Source organism: Lissotriton vulgaris, chromosome 5 (genome assembly GCF_964263255.1).
Source record: "Lissotriton vulgaris chromosome 5, aLisVul1.2, whole genome shotgun sequence".
NCBI lineage: Eukaryota > Metazoa > Chordata > Amphibia > Caudata > Salamandridae > Lissotriton > Lissotriton vulgaris.
Window position 1 is genome coordinate 1,814,023,579 of NC_141693.1, and position 18,929 is coordinate 1,814,042,507.

The following is an 18,929-nucleotide window of genomic DNA, read 5'->3' on the forward strand; positions in this document are numbered from 1 at the left end:
TGTACTTTAGTAGTACTATAATAGTAATACAAGTACTACAAACTGCTATTCACTAACCAATTTGTGTGAATCTCCAACTCGCCTATCTTCTCTATGGGGAGATCCTCATACACGTATGTTTGCTACTTAGCTCCCAATTTCAATGTCGGGCGGACCTGAGTCTGTCGGACATCGATTCAGTATTAGGGACGACCGACCTTCTGCGGGCGGTTCCAACCCAGCAATTAGGATGTGACCGAACACTGTTTAGCTGCACTCCTATTCTTTACAATGGGAGCAGGCATTCTGACAGGAATGCCTGCTCTCATTGTAAAGGGAAGAGGTGCAATTCATCCGTGCACCTTGTGGCTGGCACCTACAGGGTGGGGTGCGGGGATCAACAGGGGGTCAGGTCCTCAGCCTTCAACCGGAGGCTGTGCACCCCTGGGGGCCCTGCTGTGTGCCCCCAAAGTCGACTTTCAACAGCCTTTCTGTGTCGGAAAGGCCGGCACAGAAAGGCTGTTGGAATCCGTCATTATAATCCCTCAGGCGGAAATAGTCGCCTTTGGGATTACTGGAGGCTTTCTGAATGGCTAATGGCCCCTCTGAGCCTGTCGGAAGCCATCCGGAAATCCAGTTTGGATTCCTTTCTGATCAACTCCATTCAAATGGGTCGATCGGAAATGAATCCGAACAGCCGATTACCATGCTGTAGGAACTGCTCCGACTGAGAGTCAGAGCCGTTTACTACAGGATCATAATCAGCCCCTAGTATTAAATGTGGGCGGGACCAGTGGAATTCAGCTCCTAAATAGATGCAGTGGCATAAGATACCAGTGTCCAACTCTTATTACTCAGTGAGTATCTTCCAGACCTCTACATAGACTATTGATTGTAACTATCCAGATTGCTTATCATACTTGACAGGAATACTGTAACCAGCTATTAACAGCCCAAACCCAAGATCATAAGCATCCAGCAAAATGTACAAACTCTAGTGGCAAGGTTGGCCTTGAACAGGAGGAAGCATGGCGACACTACATGGATGGCCGCTCTAAGCCAGAATTAAATTCACTGTGCTCATTCATAAAGGATCTGTAGAATAGGCCTGTCTTCAAGCAAAAGCTATCCTCCCACTGGATTCTAGCCAAGAATACACAAACATACAACAAAAGGACCACCAAATAACAGAAATAAAAACAATAAGTCAGATGTTTAGGACTTCAGGGATCCATTGTCTGGAATGCCCATAACCCATTCATGAGGGTAGAACTTAACTACAGTTGAATCGTTCAGTGATATGCTTAATAGGCTTGTGTTGTAGCCCAGTAAGCTTGTGACTAAAGCATTGATGTGTGTTTTAATTGAGTTAGGAGGAGGGGAAGATTTTACATAGGCTGAGATGGTGGTAGTGTGTGGACTTGGAAGTGATTATAGAGATGAATCATACAATGCTACTTTAGAACACGCCGAGGCGTTCAACAAAAAAGTCTTTGGCCAACATAGTGAATGTAGCAGCCTGAACAGAGTAGGATGGAAGGTGGTTGATTTTGGTTTTCTCTGCTTTTAGCTTCAAATGGTTTAGTTCCATTTAGAGTTAATTAGGGTTAATTAGAGTTAACAGAAGAGATGACTCTGCTAAGTTTCATGGTGAAGGCTGATACGAACTTTGGTACAAATGATAGAGCCTAGCAGATTACCTTACAAGGAGCAACTAGGCACAACAGCTGATGGAGCAATGGAAGAAATAGTATTTGTGATCTTGGAGATAAAAGGTGTACCATTCAAAGATGATGCCAAGTATTACCAAGGGATGACTGACCAGTCAATAGTATTTTGGGATTTACAGGGTTGAAGGTAGCTGAGAGATTGATTTGATGAGAATGGTGGCATTCAAAATCAGTTACTTAGCTTAATTCCTTAACCAAATTCAAAGTCTGACCACCCTAAAGTCTGGCTAAAGAATTTGGTCGGTATGCTTTTTTGGCCCATCCTCACCCTTTTCACAAAAGTGAGCACATCCCGCCTCTGTCTTTGCAGCTTCGCCTGGTGGCCTTGAACGTCCCCCTCTCCGGTGATATGACTAGCCTACGAGGTGTGGACCTGCAGTGCTACCGTCAGTCACAGGAAGCCTCGCTCTACGGTACTTTCCGGGCCTTCCTATCTTCATCTAGCCAAGATCTCATCTCCATTGTGAAGAGGACGGACCGGAGCCTCCCAGTGGTGAACATGGAGGTATGTCTGACTATGGTCTGACTACAGGTTGGTTTGGCTATACAGAAATTACAGGAAGCTGCAACATACCAATGTCTACAAAAGGGTTGTAGCACTTGGTCAGTGCCTTTTGTGAATGGCATCTGACTGGCTCTCTCACTATGCTACTTGCCCTTAAGGCTTTTGTCTCTGTATCCTGTGGCATTCTGTGGTTTACAATCTGAATGTTCTAATGGGGCCCCACTTGTTTACACACATTAGAACATTGGCATGTTTAGAGCTCCATTGAAGACAATGAAGTGGCCAATAATAACTGGTACAAAAATTCTGATCCAACATTCCAATTTTTATCTTTCTGTTTCTCTATGTTTAATTTATAACATTGTACCCCCAATGTGTGTAAAGTTCTGATAGCATAACTACAGCGCTTCTTTCTCGGGCTATAATGGTTGTTATCGGCCCTCACCCTCATTTTAGACCCTTGATGTTGGGTTAGGGGCTTTTATCAGCTGTTACTGCCCACAGTAGGGGCAATAATACATAATTATTTTTAGTAAGCTAATATCTCCCTGATGCTTTTCTAGCTCCTTGTGCATGTCAACGGGAGATGAAGATGTCTCACTGCTAACTCTTACTTTCTTCCCTGAAGGCAGTCCCCATATTTCCCAGCTCAGTAAACCATGTTTCATGTTCTAGGGCCAGGTGCTGAGTAGGAGCTGGAATTCTCTCTTTGAAGATCCAAAGCACAAGTTCCACCCGAGGGTCCCCATCTACTCCTTCAATGGCCGCGACGTGATGCTGGATCCACTCTGGTAAGTAGAGCTTAAAAGAGGTACTGAACGGTGAGCTGTCGAGTTCTGGTGCCCAGGGTTCTCCCCATGGGGATGTATAACGTGTTCACACATGCAATTACAATACATGCCTTTACAACGTGGGCAATACAACAAACGCGTTGTTACCACGCATTCCATTGCAAAGCAAGTTGTTACAACAACTTGTTTTAGGGAAGCGCTGGAGTTTGGAATAGTATATTTTACTAGTCAAACTCCAATCTGTGCAACAGAAGGGAAGGTGTTGGATTTAAAACCCAACAATGAGTTCCCTAAAGCAAGTTGTTGTAATGACTTGCGTTGTAATGGAAGGCGTTGTAATGGAATGCGTGGTAACGACGGGTTCATTGTAGTACCTGCTTTGTAATGGCACTGCATTGTTCTGATAGCATTGTAAACGCTGCTTCCCCCCATGGCCATGCTCTTGCTTCTTCACATTTCTTTGCAGGTCACAGCTTGATATCCTTATGGTTTATGTTGGTAATGGAGTTGTGGTCATGGATTTTTTTTTTTTTATTGAGATTTTCACGAAATAACAAACCGGGCTCCATGTTTCAAGGGTGATGTTTAGCCAGTCACGGTTTTGCAGGCTACAGCATTTAGCATGCTGAGATTTTTGGTTTCACATTTCTGCTTAGAAGTATGGGTCTACAAGTATCAGCATGCTTTGTGCTGCTGGGTTCAAAACCAGAGCTTACTGCCCTTCTCACTCCAAAAACGTAACTATCTCAGCAATGGGTAGCCTCTAAACATCACAAACCACAAGATGGGGATACCGGGTCAAGAAGTGTGTGTTGTTGTACAGAAAACTAAGGAAAGAAGAGGCAACATACTATGTGTCATGAGTCATATCTGGCTGAGAAATTCCCATCAGACCACCCTTATTGGCGGAGTATCGTCATGTGGGAGTTGGTATTCAATCCCAACACCGCCCAAACCATCAAATGACGGTGCGGATATGGATCTTCAAAAGACTCTAGCCAAGATATTGCTCAAAGAGTGGAGAGAATAAAGTGCAGTGCTCTAGTGAAAGTGATGAATAAAATTAACTACCTAGACAAAAAATATGTTTAATGGAGATTGTCTAAGTGTCAAGGTTAAAACCACGCCCTGTAGTGAAAAATAATAACTACAAAGTGGCGCTGTACATGCCACACTCCAGTCATCTCTGATGCCTCTGTCGCTCTTGTGTCAGGCGTGTGCACAGCTCTGCGCTGTGCCTCCTAATTCCCAGACCTATAGTGAACAAAGTTCTGGTGTTCACAGTGTGATGTGTTATGCTGTTAGTAGGGAAGCCTCCTAGTGTCTGTAAGGTTTCTTGGTTGTGCGCTGCTGCTCTGTTCCAGGCTCTCAGGGGGTATTCGTTAGCACTGGATCTTAGCAGTCAAAGTTTCAAAGTTTATTTATTATGATAAGGAACTCTTTATGAGGTCCACATAAAACAGCATATACATACAAAGCACAAATACTTAAAAAAAAGAAAAGAAGATATTTTCATCACAATCACATGAGATATCTTAATACAGGTCCAAAAAACATTTAAAAAAGTTGTACAGTTTAGAAACAAACATTTCATTAGGAGGGTTAATCAAGGCTGCCTTAAACGAAGACGCTGATAATATGTTAAGTTGTAGGCAGATTGATCTTAACCATCTACGCCTGCAGGGCATCAGTGTAGGGCAAACGAACATCACGTGATCTAGATCCTGATCATGTAATTGGCAAAGATCACAGCGTGCCGAACAACCAAACCAGCTGGCTTGTAAAACTTTTAGCGGAAGCAAATTATGTCTTAATAAGTACACCAGGCGTCTCACGCCATGGGAGATGTTCCAGTACATATATGGTTGTGCTTTCCGCAGGGTATAAGATTCAATAACAGGCGTACAACCTTTTTTCGCTAGACAGAAGTCTCTATCAAGGCAAAACCCCAATTCCCAAGAGGCTGACTTCAAAACTGTTTTTAGTTGATGAGAGGACAGTAAAAATAAAGTCTCCTCATCCAATTTCAATTGTAACACAGCAAGTCTAAAGTTTTTTACAATTGATGAGAAGTCATTAAAAGATCCTAGTAATTCATTTTTTATAAGGTCTCTTAAGGTATTGGGTTCACCTTTAGATAAAGCTACTACCCAGCGTATGATACTAGCAAGACCTTGAACCCTGCTGCTACGTAAACCCAATTCCTGTCGCAAGGAAGCAGTCGAGTTTGCGGTGCCTACAGACATTAAACTCCGAAGAATTTTTCCTTCCGCAGAGTTTAGAAAACTCCATTTTTTTAGATCAACTAATTCAATTCCATATAACAGGGAGGCTGGAACTTTCGCTCTAAAAACATCTAAGAGAATAGAAAAATGCCTTCTACCTGTGGCTTTATATAGGGAAACTAAGCTCTTTCCCTGAGAAATAGCCTTCCGGGAATTATTGTCTATGTGTGATTTGTCACTTAGATTGTGAGTGACAATTTTACCTAAAAAGGTATAAGATTTCACACATTCTAGTTTTTCCCCCCCCACAACCCATGGAAAGTTAGAACATTTAGGCTTCTTTCTACCAGAAAAACAAATCACCTTGCTTTTTGCCGTATTTATTGATAAAAAATGACTTTCAGCATATTCAAAAAGTGCATGCAACCGATTATTTAGGCCCTTTGGGGTGAGATCCAAAATTAGGATGTCGTCTGCATACATAAGGCATGCAATTGGAACACCCCCCAAGGATGGGGCAATACCGGCGCAGGCAGAAAGCGTGATGGGTAAATCAACAGTATATAATGAAAATAGCAACGGAGCCAAAAGGCAACCTTGCTTCAACCCATTAAATGTTGGGATTAATTTGGATACGCCGCGATCACCTCCAAGTAAAACTCTGCACCAAGTGTCAGAATATAGGGCACGAATTAACTTAATAAGGGAAGCAGGCATACCAAGGTTAACTAACTTTCTCCACAGCAAATTTCTATCTACTTTGTCAAAAGCGGTGGAGAAGTCAATAAAGGCGCCGTATACCTGACCACCCCGAACTTTCACATATTTTTCATTGATGACTTGCAATGCGGTCAGGTTATCTAAGGTTCCATGATTTTGTCTGAAACCTGTTTGCTCCAGGGGAAGGATATTATGTTCAGATACCCAATCGTTAATTAAAGAAAGCACACATTTTGCAAACACCTTACCAATGGCGTCAAGCAAGGCAATTTGGCGATAATTTTGTGGTAGATCTCTTGCCCCTTTTTTATACAAAGGGACAATGATGCTTCCTTTCCAGGAGGGGGGGACTGTTCCACTTAAAAAACAGAATTTAAACACTGGGAAGAGTATTTTACTCCAAAGTTCACTCTGGTTTTTTAATACTAAAATTGGGATTTTATCAGGACCCATCGCACCAGAGGAACGCATATTCTTAATGGCACATTCAATTTCCTTTTCTGTTGGACAGTCAAGTGTAACAGCAGCATTATCGAATTCAACATTAATACCATGAGAATTATTATTACTGTACAACTTCTCAATATAGTGAACCCACACCTGTTCCTCAATGGCAATGGGCGTAGGACTGGTTCTAGTACCGCAGCCTTTGCCAATTAAGGACCAAAAGGTCTTAGTTTGGTGGTTAAAAGAAGCTTCCCTCAATTGAATCCAGAGGGCGTCTTCCTTAGAGCGTTTTAAACGAGCCTTAAGCCTAACTCTCCTTCTTTTCAGGATGGACAACTTAGACTTAGCTTCTTGGGTAAAACATAAAAATTGCCCCCTTACAACTTTATTTATTTCTCTATTTATAGCCCGCAAAGGGTAAGGGGCAACAAAGGACTGTTTCACACCTGATTTCTCCTTTGCACAAGCGGTTACAGAATCTAAAAAATTAACAAAACAAGACAGCTCTCTCCCCTCCCAGAGAGGAAGATTCTCGACAGTAACACACAAAAGAGGCGCTAGGTTTTCCACAGTACTGAGGTTCCAAAAACATTTCCCTGAGCTGGAATCAAAATTCACAGAATCTATATCCAGCCTCCATGGAACCACTTTCTGAAGACTAATGGAAACAGAAAGGGTCAATACATTATGGTCACTAAGATTCGATTCAATGACCTTCATATCCTTTAATAGGTGAAAACCGGCATAATCTATCATGATAAAATCAATAATAGATTTTCCCTTATTAGATTGACGAGTAAAAGCTGCCGGGATATCAGACGGAAGCCTCCCATTTACAATTAAGCAATCCGCTTTAAGTAAACCATCTAAAATAAGTTTACCTCTTTTGTTAGTTTTTATGTTGGGGGGAAACTGGGCTGAAGGTATATTCAGAGACTCTTCCAATGGGATATTTCTAAACAACTCCAACCCGCAGTTAGATACATTACAATTTAAGTCCCCAAACATTAACACATGCGGAGTTGGTGAGATCTCCAAGACTTTAGTTAAGAAAGTGAATAAAGTTTTTAAACCATTATTGAAACAACAGTTGGGGGGAATGTAAATGTTTACCACAATCAGCAATCTATTCGGGCAATCTACAAATACATCTTTCAGAGTTATTGCTTGAAACAGTTTTCCTGGATCCAAATAGTGTGAATAGTTCCATTGCAATCTATTAGATAATAAGCATGCTAATCCTCCCTTAGCATGACCTCTTCTAGTGCTGGTTGCGTTAAAATCCAAAACAAAATAATCTTTATCCAAAACGAAACTTCCATCGACCCAGGTTTCTTGCAAGCAGATTATATCTGCCTTTTGAGCATGAAGGAAACCCAATTTCTCCTTATAATCTTTGAATCCGGCAGTGTTCCATGAGATAAATTTCAGCTCCCTGTTAAAAATTGGAATCCTGAATGGAACGGGGAGCAGATTTACTCGCAAGGACTCCAGGAAGCCAACTCCATTTGGATTGGTCATCCTTCACCGTTTGCTTAAGGGGAGGGTTTTTGTAAGAAACCAGCCTTTCATTTCTAGCCACACAAACTTTTAGGTTCTCAGAACCAAGATTAGACCAATCTGACAATCGCACATCTGAATTGGAGGAAAATGATAATGAGGGATTAGCAGCATTATTTAAAATACGTTTTTCCCCAAAGTGGGGCGTCACATCTATCCCTCTAATTTGTAATTCCTCAGCCCATTGTAAAACCAGGTTTAACACAACTTTTGAATAGAATTTCACCCTTGTTGATCTTAAAGGTTTCCCCGCATAAGAATTAAGGAGAAGTACAAGATCTAAATCGGAGGTTTGAACTAATTTCAAGCTTTCGATCTCTTTAAAACAGATCAATAGGGCAGATCTATTCAAAATTAAATCTGGTTCAAAAAGGGGAGAAAAATCAAGATATAACGTATCCACAATTGTTTTTTCTTTTGGGAGGACAACTGTCGTTAAAGATGGAGCCTGAAAGGGTGTTGCTGTAGGATTTAAATTAGACAGAGGCGGAATAGCAAATGGAGAGGTAACCTTAGATAAAACTTGGCAAGAACCTGGATTAACCTTACAATAGGAAAAGGGATTAGTGGATGGGAGAAAAACCTTAGGAAGAAAAGGATTAGTTGAATTTACTGGACCTAGATCAGAGGAGGGGGCGTCATCCTTGGGCGATACCACCCTAAATTCAACCTTGGGGGTGAGAGACTGCTCCACCTGCGGAGAATCATCTATATTTACTTCCACATTTTTATCAAAAAGAAGTTTCCTCTGTCTTTTTTTGGCAAACCTACGGATAGGTTTCCTCTTCTTCATTCTAATCTTTTTATGTTTCTGGGGACTCGTATTTCCCATCAATCCCGTTTTTCCTTTAGAAATTTCCTCTTCCTTATTTAATGGCAAGGAAAATATCGGAAAGAGGGAAGGCAAATCGGATTTAGAATTAAGAGGGGGAGTTGCTATTACCTCTATCTTATCACTAAGTGGGGCTATACAATTAGCGCCAGCCGAAACCACTTTGGGGGGTTTAGATATAGCTGTAAGTACTATGGGCTGCCTTTCCTTTTGACTTTCTATCAAGGGAGAAGAAGGCGCTAAATCCAAATCTGCTGAAGAGGAAGGAGCGCTTATTTTCTGAGGCATCAACAGAGAAGCCACTGGAATAGGAGGATCTGATACTAACTCGTTTTTGTTTAACAGGAGAACTTGCAAAATCTGTGTTACGGTATCAAAAATACATTCCGAACCTCCCACAAACTTTTCCAGCAATCTTAGGATCGAAGACAGGATAGATTCCAAAGAGGACAAGGAGTTAGAAATTAGCCTCCCGTTAATATTTGGGGAACCCTCAGCTAAATTGTTCAACACTGGACCTGAGCAGGTTGTAAGATTTAATTGTGGGAGGGAGAAATCTAATTTATTAGAAGGAGTGCTACTTAGGGGACCAGTACTTGAAATCGTTATAACTTCCTCCAAAGGCACACCTTTAGAGTTCCCCTGAACCAATTCCACCCGCGCCCTATGAGCTGTTAAATCAATATCAGGCAGAGTGAATTCATTCCCTACTACAGGGGATGTAACTGACGAAGCAGGTAGAAAATCAGTATTCATTGAAAGTTTAGGTGCATCCCTTAATGTAGCTGTGGAAGGAGCATTATCTTCAGATTTTGCGGGCATATTGCCCGAAGAATTAAGGTGACTATTCTGATTCAGATGTACATTATTTAGTGACGAAGGTGAACCCCTTAGTTCTTCCGAACTGACTGAAATTGGCAGAGATTGACTGGCCACCAAGCTTAAACTAGAGGAAACATCAATGACCCCATTAACAGGCACCGCGACATTAAAACCTGGAGTTTCGGTCGTGGACTGTGAATCAGTGGGTTTGTCTTTCCCTTTATCCCAAAGATTGAAAAGCTGGCATTGACCCTTCAATTGCATAGTAGACGCTATTTTGTTTCGTAGGGGATTTGATTTAGTTTTAGACCCAGATCTCCCCACAATCACTCGTCCAGAGCGTAATTTTTTAGCCGTCATGAGACTATATTAAAAAAGGGAGGAAAGTTAAGAGAATAGCGATTGTAAAGTAAAATACCAAATTGACAGAGCGTTAAAATACAATATCAGCCTGTGGATGCAACAAACAGCTTAAATTAAAACTGGAGAACCAAGGGAGAGGGCCCAGCCCAGCCTCCTTCGGCCTCTGACGGCCACAGACGGTCCCGCCCTTGTCCCGGGCTTCTCCCGGCGCACTCCCGCGTTGCGGTGTAATTGAGGAGGATTATAGCCGCGCTGAGGTGGGGGAGGAGCCAGCAGGGAGAGCGGGTCAGCTGCTGGTGATGCCGAGTGTCAGGCGCTCCTGGGACTTGAAGTCCACGCCTGACCACGCTCGCAGCCCTGCACACACCACACCACAGAGGCTCAGTTGTAGGCGGTCTTCAAAGTCACAGCGCCCTTTCAGCAGCGCTGGAAACACCCAAGGCGAAGCGGGACCCGCGGAGCGGGTACCGCGAGCAGTTAGCAAAGGAGATTATGTGAAGAGCAGCTCCTGCGTGCTCACAGTCCGAAGCTCCTACTGCAGACCAAACGAAGAACAGGTGAGGAAACAGCCAGAGAAACTGACAAGCTGGATTATAGCCGCGCTGAGGTGGGGGAGGAGCCAGCAGGGAGAGCGGGTCAGCTGCTGGTGATGCCGAGTGTCAGGCGCTCCTGGGACTTGAAGTCCACGCCTGACCACGCTCGCAGCCCTGCACACACCACACCACAGAGGCTCAGTTGTAGGCGGTCTTCAAAGTCACAGCGCCCTTTCAGCAGCGCTGGAAACACCCAAGGCGAAGCGGGACCCGCGGAGCGGGTACCGCGAGCAGTTAGCAAAGGAGATTATGTGAAGAGCAGCTCCTGCGTGCTCACAGTCCGAAGCTCCTACTGCAGACCAAACGAAGAACAGGTGAGGAAACAGCCAGAGAAACTGACAAGCTGGATTATAGCCGCGCTGAGGTGGGGGAGGAGCCAGCAGGGAGAGCGGGTCAGCTGCTGGTGATGCCGAGTGTCAGGCGCTCCTGTGACTTGAAGTCCACGCCTGACCACGCTCGCAGCCCTGCACACACCACACCACAGAGGCTCAGTTGTAGGCGGTCTTCAAAGTCACAGCGCCCTTTCAGCAGCGCTGGAAACACCCAAGGCGAAGCGGGACCCGCGGAGCGGGTACCGCGAGCAGTTAGCAAAGGAGATTATGTGAAGAGCAGCTCCTGCGTGCTCACAGTCCGAAGCTCCTACTGCAGACCAAACGAAGAACAGGTGAGGAAAACTTAGCAGTCCACGGATGCATTGCCGCGCGGCCCCAGAAATCTCAAAAGCAAAGGGTGACATGTGCTAGCTGGATAACGTGAGGAATACTATGGTTGTGGGTACATGTTATGGGGGCATGTGGGTGTAATGATGTCAGTATTTCTGAATCTCTAGAAGATCATGCCCAGGGAGTTATGTAGGCTTTGAGGTCCAACCTCTGCCAGTAGGGTAGCCATTGGTTCTCTGAGTGAATCTGTACATGTGGGCAGGTGGTAAGATGAAGGCAGAGATCCAGCAATGCAAAGCAGTTTGAAGGGAAGGGGGAGGGATAAGCGGTGGGCATGATGAAACAACACATTGCCAGAGGGTTTGTCCTTGGTATTCTGGTGTACGTTTCCATTTAAATATTTGGGTGTTAGCATTAGCATCAATTCAGAGAAAGCACTCAATGGCAACTATACCCGGACCATATCCGCGTTGCATATGATTTCAGCATTCTGGTGATGACTCAGGTTATCGTCATGGCCTGGGATGCATTGACCAAAGTGGTAGCCCTCCTGAGATTCTTTCATTATTTCATCAATATGCCCTCACAGATAGCTATTCATTTTTTCAGTTAGCGAAACTCACTGGGCTTCTGGTAGGGGAAGGTTGGCCTACACAAACTCAAACTGCCTATGACTGAGAGGGCAGTAAAAGTACCAAATGTGGAACACTATCTGGCAGCGCAACTACAGTGGGTGGCCAGATGGACGGCTGAGCCAAAACCCCAAGTGGCTATTGCAGTAGTGATGGTGCTGGGCACAACACTATTGGGCATGGCTCTATGTGAATTATGAGCATATATTATTTATTGGTTATTCTGGCAATATATTGCTAGCTGAGACATTATAGATGCGTGGTCGATGTGGACCCTGTATCGAGCTGTACCACTTACAGCCTGGACTGTGGCAGGAATCTGCAACATTGTTGACCTGTGCGAAGTCAGGAAGTTGAAGTTGTTTTATGAACTTAGGAGAGACTATGACTTGCTTCCAGGCAATTTATAACATATAACACACTAGGACATGCAATACCCAGGACCTGGGGAATGGATGATGAAGATTCCTCAGTGGACAGAGCCAAACATTTACTGCTGATAGTTGGTGCAAGCCACAGAGCCATACTTTACAAGACACCTCAGACATGGAACACAACCACAGATGATGCCTCCAAAGGCAGGATTGGCCAAACACCTGAGTAGAACATTCATAGAGGAGGAATTGGATAGTATCTAAAGTTTCCCAGCGTCCATATCTGGAATCTCTAGGTTTACATACATACAGTGACATACCCGACTCCTGTGGGATACACCACAATATTCCCAATGTGCCCAGGGTCTGTCCTGGTGAAAGGGGATGATGGAAGCTTTTATCACGTGGCGTGGTCCCGCCTGGCCTGACAGAGTACTAGAAAATAGTCACAACTGTGACAGGCAAGGAAAACGCATAGCCAACAGTCTGGGGATATGCCAAGATTTCTAATGAGACTAACCTAATCATTGTAGAGATATGCCTACAATCTGAATGCGAAGTATTTGAATACAGGCTGGTCCACTCACAATCTCGTCCATCCTTAACCGGTATAATGAGTACGAAGGAACTAGGCAATAAATAACATATGACATCTGGTTAAACAATTTGTGCTATTTAATTGTACTTATTAGTTACCAGCAGAACCTAGGATTGTAGAAATAGTTAAGGAGAGGGTGATGGTGATGTGTTCCATTATGTACATAAGAGCTCAGAAGTTAGATGAAGCCACCCCCAGGCATAATTTCAGGCTACAAAGCTGTTGATGCTTTAAGCCTGATCTTAGATTCCTAGGGTATCAGATATGGTTAGGAATCATTTGCCAAACTCTAAGAATGCTTCCAGAATGTATTAGGTTATTAAGGGAAGCCTAGGACAGGAGACATAGTATCCTGGCCTGGTGTCCTGGAGTTATACGGTTGCCCAAGGTCAGAAGCATATTGGGTATCAGCAATCACATACATCCAAAGACCATACACTTAGTGGCAGTGGAGGAAAGAGTGCAGGGTGGAGTCTTGTGGAGTTTTCTGAGACTGGATCAAAGTTAACTTGTCCATTTGCGTGTTCTATTCTTTTCAAGTCCATTCCTTATACTCTTGTGCTACTTTCTTTCCTAGGGCCGGGAAGGCTGCTTGGCATGGCTCCAGTGAGCGAGGGAACCGCATTCGAAATGCTAACTGCAAGGACTGGACGGTGACCACAAAAGCTGAGGGCATGGCCTCGCCCCTGGCCGGGGGGAAACTGCTGGGGCAGGAGTCATATGGCTGTGAAACATTCTTGGCTGTGTTCTGCATAGAAGTAGCATTCCCATACTGGCACATGTGGTGATGGCCCACCCACTGCAACATCAAATATATGCTGAATCGGGCACATCTAGAAGATGTTTTGCACAAGTGTTGTATTATCTTTCCATTGATGCACAAAGAAGACAGTCACCTGATGATGTGTCTCTATGCCATAGAAAACGTTTACTCAGCAGACTTTTTCAACTAAGATCAGTGATCGTCCTTTTCAACTTGAACCTAGTCCCACATCCTGGGGCTAACATTCCTACTTCATTGGATATTTATGTTTCGAGGGTTTTTTGGTGATATAGTTGTTCATTTTGCCTGAACAAAACCTTCACCTTTCAAATGCTTTGGGCCCCAAATTAGCATTGATTCATCAGTCAGACAATCTGTTTCCGCAAACCACAGTCTTTTGTTAGGTAGGATCTCTGGTTTCAAAGGATGTGTCTCAGAGAGTGGGTCACCAGTTATCACGGGGCTCGCAGGAACCCAATGGTGTCCCATGGCTTAATTGATTTGACCTCTACTCATGGTCCCTTGGCTGTCCTTTGCTGGATGTCACATTGATAGATTTGGAGTGGCGCTTATATATCAGATCTGACCTACAATTAACAACATGACCTCATCGAAGTGTGATTCTTCACGTATGGTCTCTGCAGATGTTCAAATATTGTATATCTAGGAGTAATAACATGGTATAGCCAAAATCAGACAGGTATTCTCTTAATACAATGTTCTATTTTCAGATTGAATTTTTTCTACTTACCTCAGACTACTTTTTCCAGAGGTGATTTTTCTTGTGATAGCCAATGCTGATCAGTAGATGACCCATTGTGTGACTTAAAATTAATCCCCAGAACATTCACTTTTGCTCACATTTGTACCCAGTGACTTCTCATTCAATTGAACATTCTCCCACTCACTCATTCACTCACTAACTTACTTCACTCAGTAACTCAATCTGTCACTCGTGCACTCCCTCGGTCACAAACCTCCTCACACTCTGTTGCTCATTTACCCACTTCTTCAGGCGGGAGACATATTTAATTTTTAGGAAGTTTTAGGCTTAGAACCTCGTTAAGTAACATTGCAGCTAGTAAATATTTGCTATGGTTTTACTTGACAGATTTAAGCATTAGGACACCATTTGGGTAACAGTCACATTATAGAAAACAGCTACGTTAGAGGGTTTTCACTTAGAGCAGTCTGTGAAGGAACCAACACACAAGGCCAGTCATACCCTGGATTTATATTTCAGGCTCTCTAAATGTTTCAATTGTGCCAGCTCTACAGCTAACCTGGTGTGATAATTTTTATGATCTGTACTCCCTTGGTGTGTAAGCAGCAAAATGCTGCTTATAAAACATCTAGAGCTTGGCATAACATTTCGTAATCCATTCTATTGGAGACACGCCAATCCACTCCATTGGAAATATCAGGCTCTGTGGAGCTGTACGTAATAAGCTATAATAGTTGACTTGCAGCGGCATTTGATCTTATTGCTCCAAAACAAACTTCTATTGGGAGAAGATCTACGCCATTCAATCTATGGGTCTTGATGGACTTAAAAAAGGAAATGTCTCAATGCAAATGGTTAGAGCATTTTTGGAGGAAGCCAAGAGTGCATACAAGACAGCTATGAAAAGATATCAGAAACCTATCTGTAGAGCCCATAAGGAGACCATCTCCTCTTCCATTGCTGCTGCCAATAAACAGTGGGAGCTTATTAAAATGGTGAATTCCTTTCTTTCCCCAAGTGCTCTTCAGAATGAGCCTACTCTATCTGCAAACCTATGTGCAGAACTCTCTACGTTCTTTTATAATAAGATTTGTGCTGTTTATGACCAGTTCCCCACAAACGCTGCACTTTTGCATGCTATAAAGTCTGACTCAACGTCTGGACCCCTCCTTGGCAATTTTAATCCTATATCCTTGAAGGATTCCCTAGCTGGAACTGGCCAAATCTGTGTAAGGGCCCCCCCCGACCAATATCCCCAGACATTTTAATAGAACTGATGAACTTCTCCCTTGAATCAGCTTATATTCCTGAATGCTGGAAACAAGCTCTCTTACTACCCTTACTTAAGAAACCAAATGCGGACCGAGTATTTTACGAGATTTCAGAACCATCTCTCTTTTGCCTCTAGGGGAAAGATGTTGGAGAAGATAGTGAATAGACAATTGCCTCACTTTTTTGGAGTGAAATCATTTATTACTTGGTTCTCAATCTGCTTTTAGATCTGAGTGTAGCACTGTTTCATCCTTGCTGGAAGTATCAGAGTTTACTAAGGAAAATCTTGATCAAAACTCTGTGGCAATGATGGTGCTTCTTAATTTATCCTCAGCTTTTTACATCATTTCCCATGAGATTTTCCAGAGTAGGGTCAGGAAATTTGGGATCCAAGGTCCGGCCTTATTCTGTTTCATATCATTTTTGGAGGACAGGACACAATCATCTTTGCTATCATTCTTTTCCTCCTCTTCAAAACCTCTGGATTGTGATGTGCCACAGGGCTTAGCACTGAGCCCCAAACTTTTTAATATCTACCTGGAGGTCTTAGCTAGCCTAGTTGAATAGTGGGGCCTCAGTGTGATTTCCTACGCTGAACATACTCCTATCTTTCCACAAGAAGGACTTCCTGGCCTCCAACTCCTTTAAATTGTGTTTTAAAATCATTGGGCAGTTGGATGAATAATAATTGTCTTAAGTTTAACTCTGATGAAATGGATTAGTTGGAACTGAGCACTAACCTGATTCATGCAATTGGTGGCTTTCGGAGCAGGGGACTCCTCCCTCCCCTGCCTCAACAGCTAGGTATTTATGGTTTATAAATGATTCCGAACTTTCATTTGTCCCTCAAGTGAAAGCTGTAATGGCCAGCTGTTTTGCTACTCTTAAATCCCTAAGGAAAATGTTACACCTTGTGCCTTCAGACTCTCATAGGACAATTGTTTAGTCCTTAGTGACGTCTAAATAGGTTTACACCAACAGTTTATACCTGGGCCTGCCTATTTATTACAGCATTTTCAGATTGTGCAAAATGCAGCAGCTCGCCGCTGATTTGAACATTTCAGCACATCAATCATTGACACCCTACTTACGTCAACTGCATTGGCTGACTGTTACCAAACTTGTCGAATTTTTGGCTCTCACTCTGGCCTTTAAAGCCTGTGATCATAAAGTCTCTGTAAATCTAAGGAAGAGATTTAAGGCATATTCTCAATCTAGACCCCGAAGAACTGGTAGCCAAAATGTCTTCATATTCCTTGGGTGCTTAAAGGAAGTAAGGGCAGAAGATTTTTTGATATCCTTAGGGCTAAGCTGTAGAATGCTCTTCCGTTTAGCCTTTGGCAGCCTATTCAGAATCTATTTTCTGAAAAAAACTTGAAAACGCTTCTTTTTAACTTTGCCCTCTAACTTTTTATATGTGTCAACTTTAAGCCGTTAACACTGGGACGCTCCTTCATAAGCAGCTGTGTGCTTTACAAACTTTAATGTTTTTGTATTTGTAACCATCATGACATAGCAGACCATGCCTTAGCTAACACTTTCATGTCAATCACACGTCACAGCTAACACTACCGGGTCAGTGCTGCTTTCATACTTCTTCCTACTCCAAGTGTGGGCATTGTTGATCCAAACCACAGACTCATCGTTTCCGGAATTATATTGGTCAATAACTTAATAAAGATAATTTCGTTACACTTTTAAAATGTGTATCATTCTTTCATTGTCTCAATACAAGTAACCCTGGGACCCAATCTAACTTCACTAACAAATTATACTTTAAATAAATATGGATAATAGTCTTTGAATGATCACTTTAGCTGTTTCCTCTCATCTTAGAAACTAAAATGTATATTCTGTATCTTGCTACGCAAACAAATGATGGACAGAATGCTGAATGAATCATACATTCACCCCCAGTCAAGATATCTGGGTTAAATCCATCGTTCTTTTGCACACCATGCCACCCCAGTTTAGACCCAGCCCTATGCAAATCAGTCTTGACCCTGTGCCTCATGGGAACAGTTCAGACCGAACTGCCAAGCTAGGTCCTCCCTGGACCGGAAACAAGCATCCTGGGACCGGTTTCAGGGTATGTCACCCTTCTTCAGCCAGGCTAGCTTGAATCCAGTGGCACAGTCAGCAAGGGACCCATGTCTGGGCATACCCATTCCACATAGGGCGAAAAGTGCTACGCAAACAAATGATGGACGGAATGCTGAATGAATCATACTTTCACCCCCAGTCAAGAGATCTGGGTTATATCCATCGTTCTTTTGCTCACCATGCCACCCCAGTTTGTACCCAGCCATATGCAAATCAGTCTTGACCCTGTGCCTCATGGAAACAGTCCAGACCGAACTGCCAAGCCATTCACCACCGGCAGTGGTATGATGGAATTGAAACGTACTTAGGAGCAATTGGTGCGAGCAGAAATAAAAAAATATATACTGTTGCATTCTCTGGGTTTCGAGGGAAGATCTATTTTTAAACATCTTCCTGATGCTCAACGTGAAGGTGACGTTGAGTTAGATGTGTATGAAGAAACAGTAAAAAAAAATGCCCACCAGGTTTGATGTTGCTCCTAGTTTTTGTGGTATCTAGGCACAAGTTTTTCAAGAGAGAGCAAACACAGAGCGAGGATTATGGCAATTACATCTCTGCGCGGCGCAAGTTGGCAGTGGAGTGCAAGTTTGAAATTTTTCTGAGCAGCTAATACGTGATCAGTTCATTTGCCACTGTTCTAACAAATCAATCAAGCAAAAATTGCTTTCTTTAAGCAATCCCACTTTGACTGAAACTATCAGGATTGCCAAGAGCATTGAGACTTCAATCAAGTCGGCCAAGGAACTAGGGAGCAAGCTTGACGAACGAGTCAATGTGGTTTTTAACAAAAATGAAAAAGAAAGAGGGTCCAGAATGGAGTCTTCCGCTTCTTCTTCACATTCTGGTGTGCCTAATTCTTCACAACCGAACTTTTTACCTAAGCAAAATAATTTGTGTTCCAAATGTGGTTATCCTCAGCATTTTAAGGGGAATTGGTCATGTCTGGCTAGGAGTGCTCTATGCAGGATGTGTGGGAAATCTGGTCATTTTCAAACGTTTGTCAGAGTGCGAGACGGAAGCTCACAAAAGTATCAATGGTCAGTGAGGATTGCGAGGTGGATGCTGAGAACTTATTGGGGGAAGTGCGTGAGATGGTTGTGGTGGTGGGTGAGGATAGTGCGAGCTGCATGCAGGATGAAGTTTGTGTTGACCCTTATGTACATGTGCAAGTGGGAGACAAACAACTTTATCTTTTGGGGACTCTGGGGCTAAAAATCACAATGATAACTCAAGA

At 43.2% G+C, this 18,929-nt stretch overlaps 1 protein-coding gene across 1 annotated transcript in view; it reads left to right on the forward strand.

Moving 5' to 3' along the window:
• LOC147717283 (uncharacterized) overlaps positions 1-17,295 on the forward strand; it is a 261,309-nt gene extending 244,014 nt beyond the window's left edge. Inside the window, exons 22-24 of the mRNA XM_086924227.1 lie at positions 2,020-2,214; positions 2,890-3,005; positions 13,411-17,295. Of these exons, the coding sequence (XP_086780353.1) occupies positions 2,020-2,214; positions 2,890-3,005; positions 13,411-13,621 (522 nt within the window). The 3' untranslated portion in view covers positions 13,622-17,295. The remainder of the gene's footprint in view (positions 1-2,019; positions 2,215-2,889; positions 3,006-13,410) is intronic.
• Positions 17,296-18,929: the final 1,634 nt, after the last annotated feature.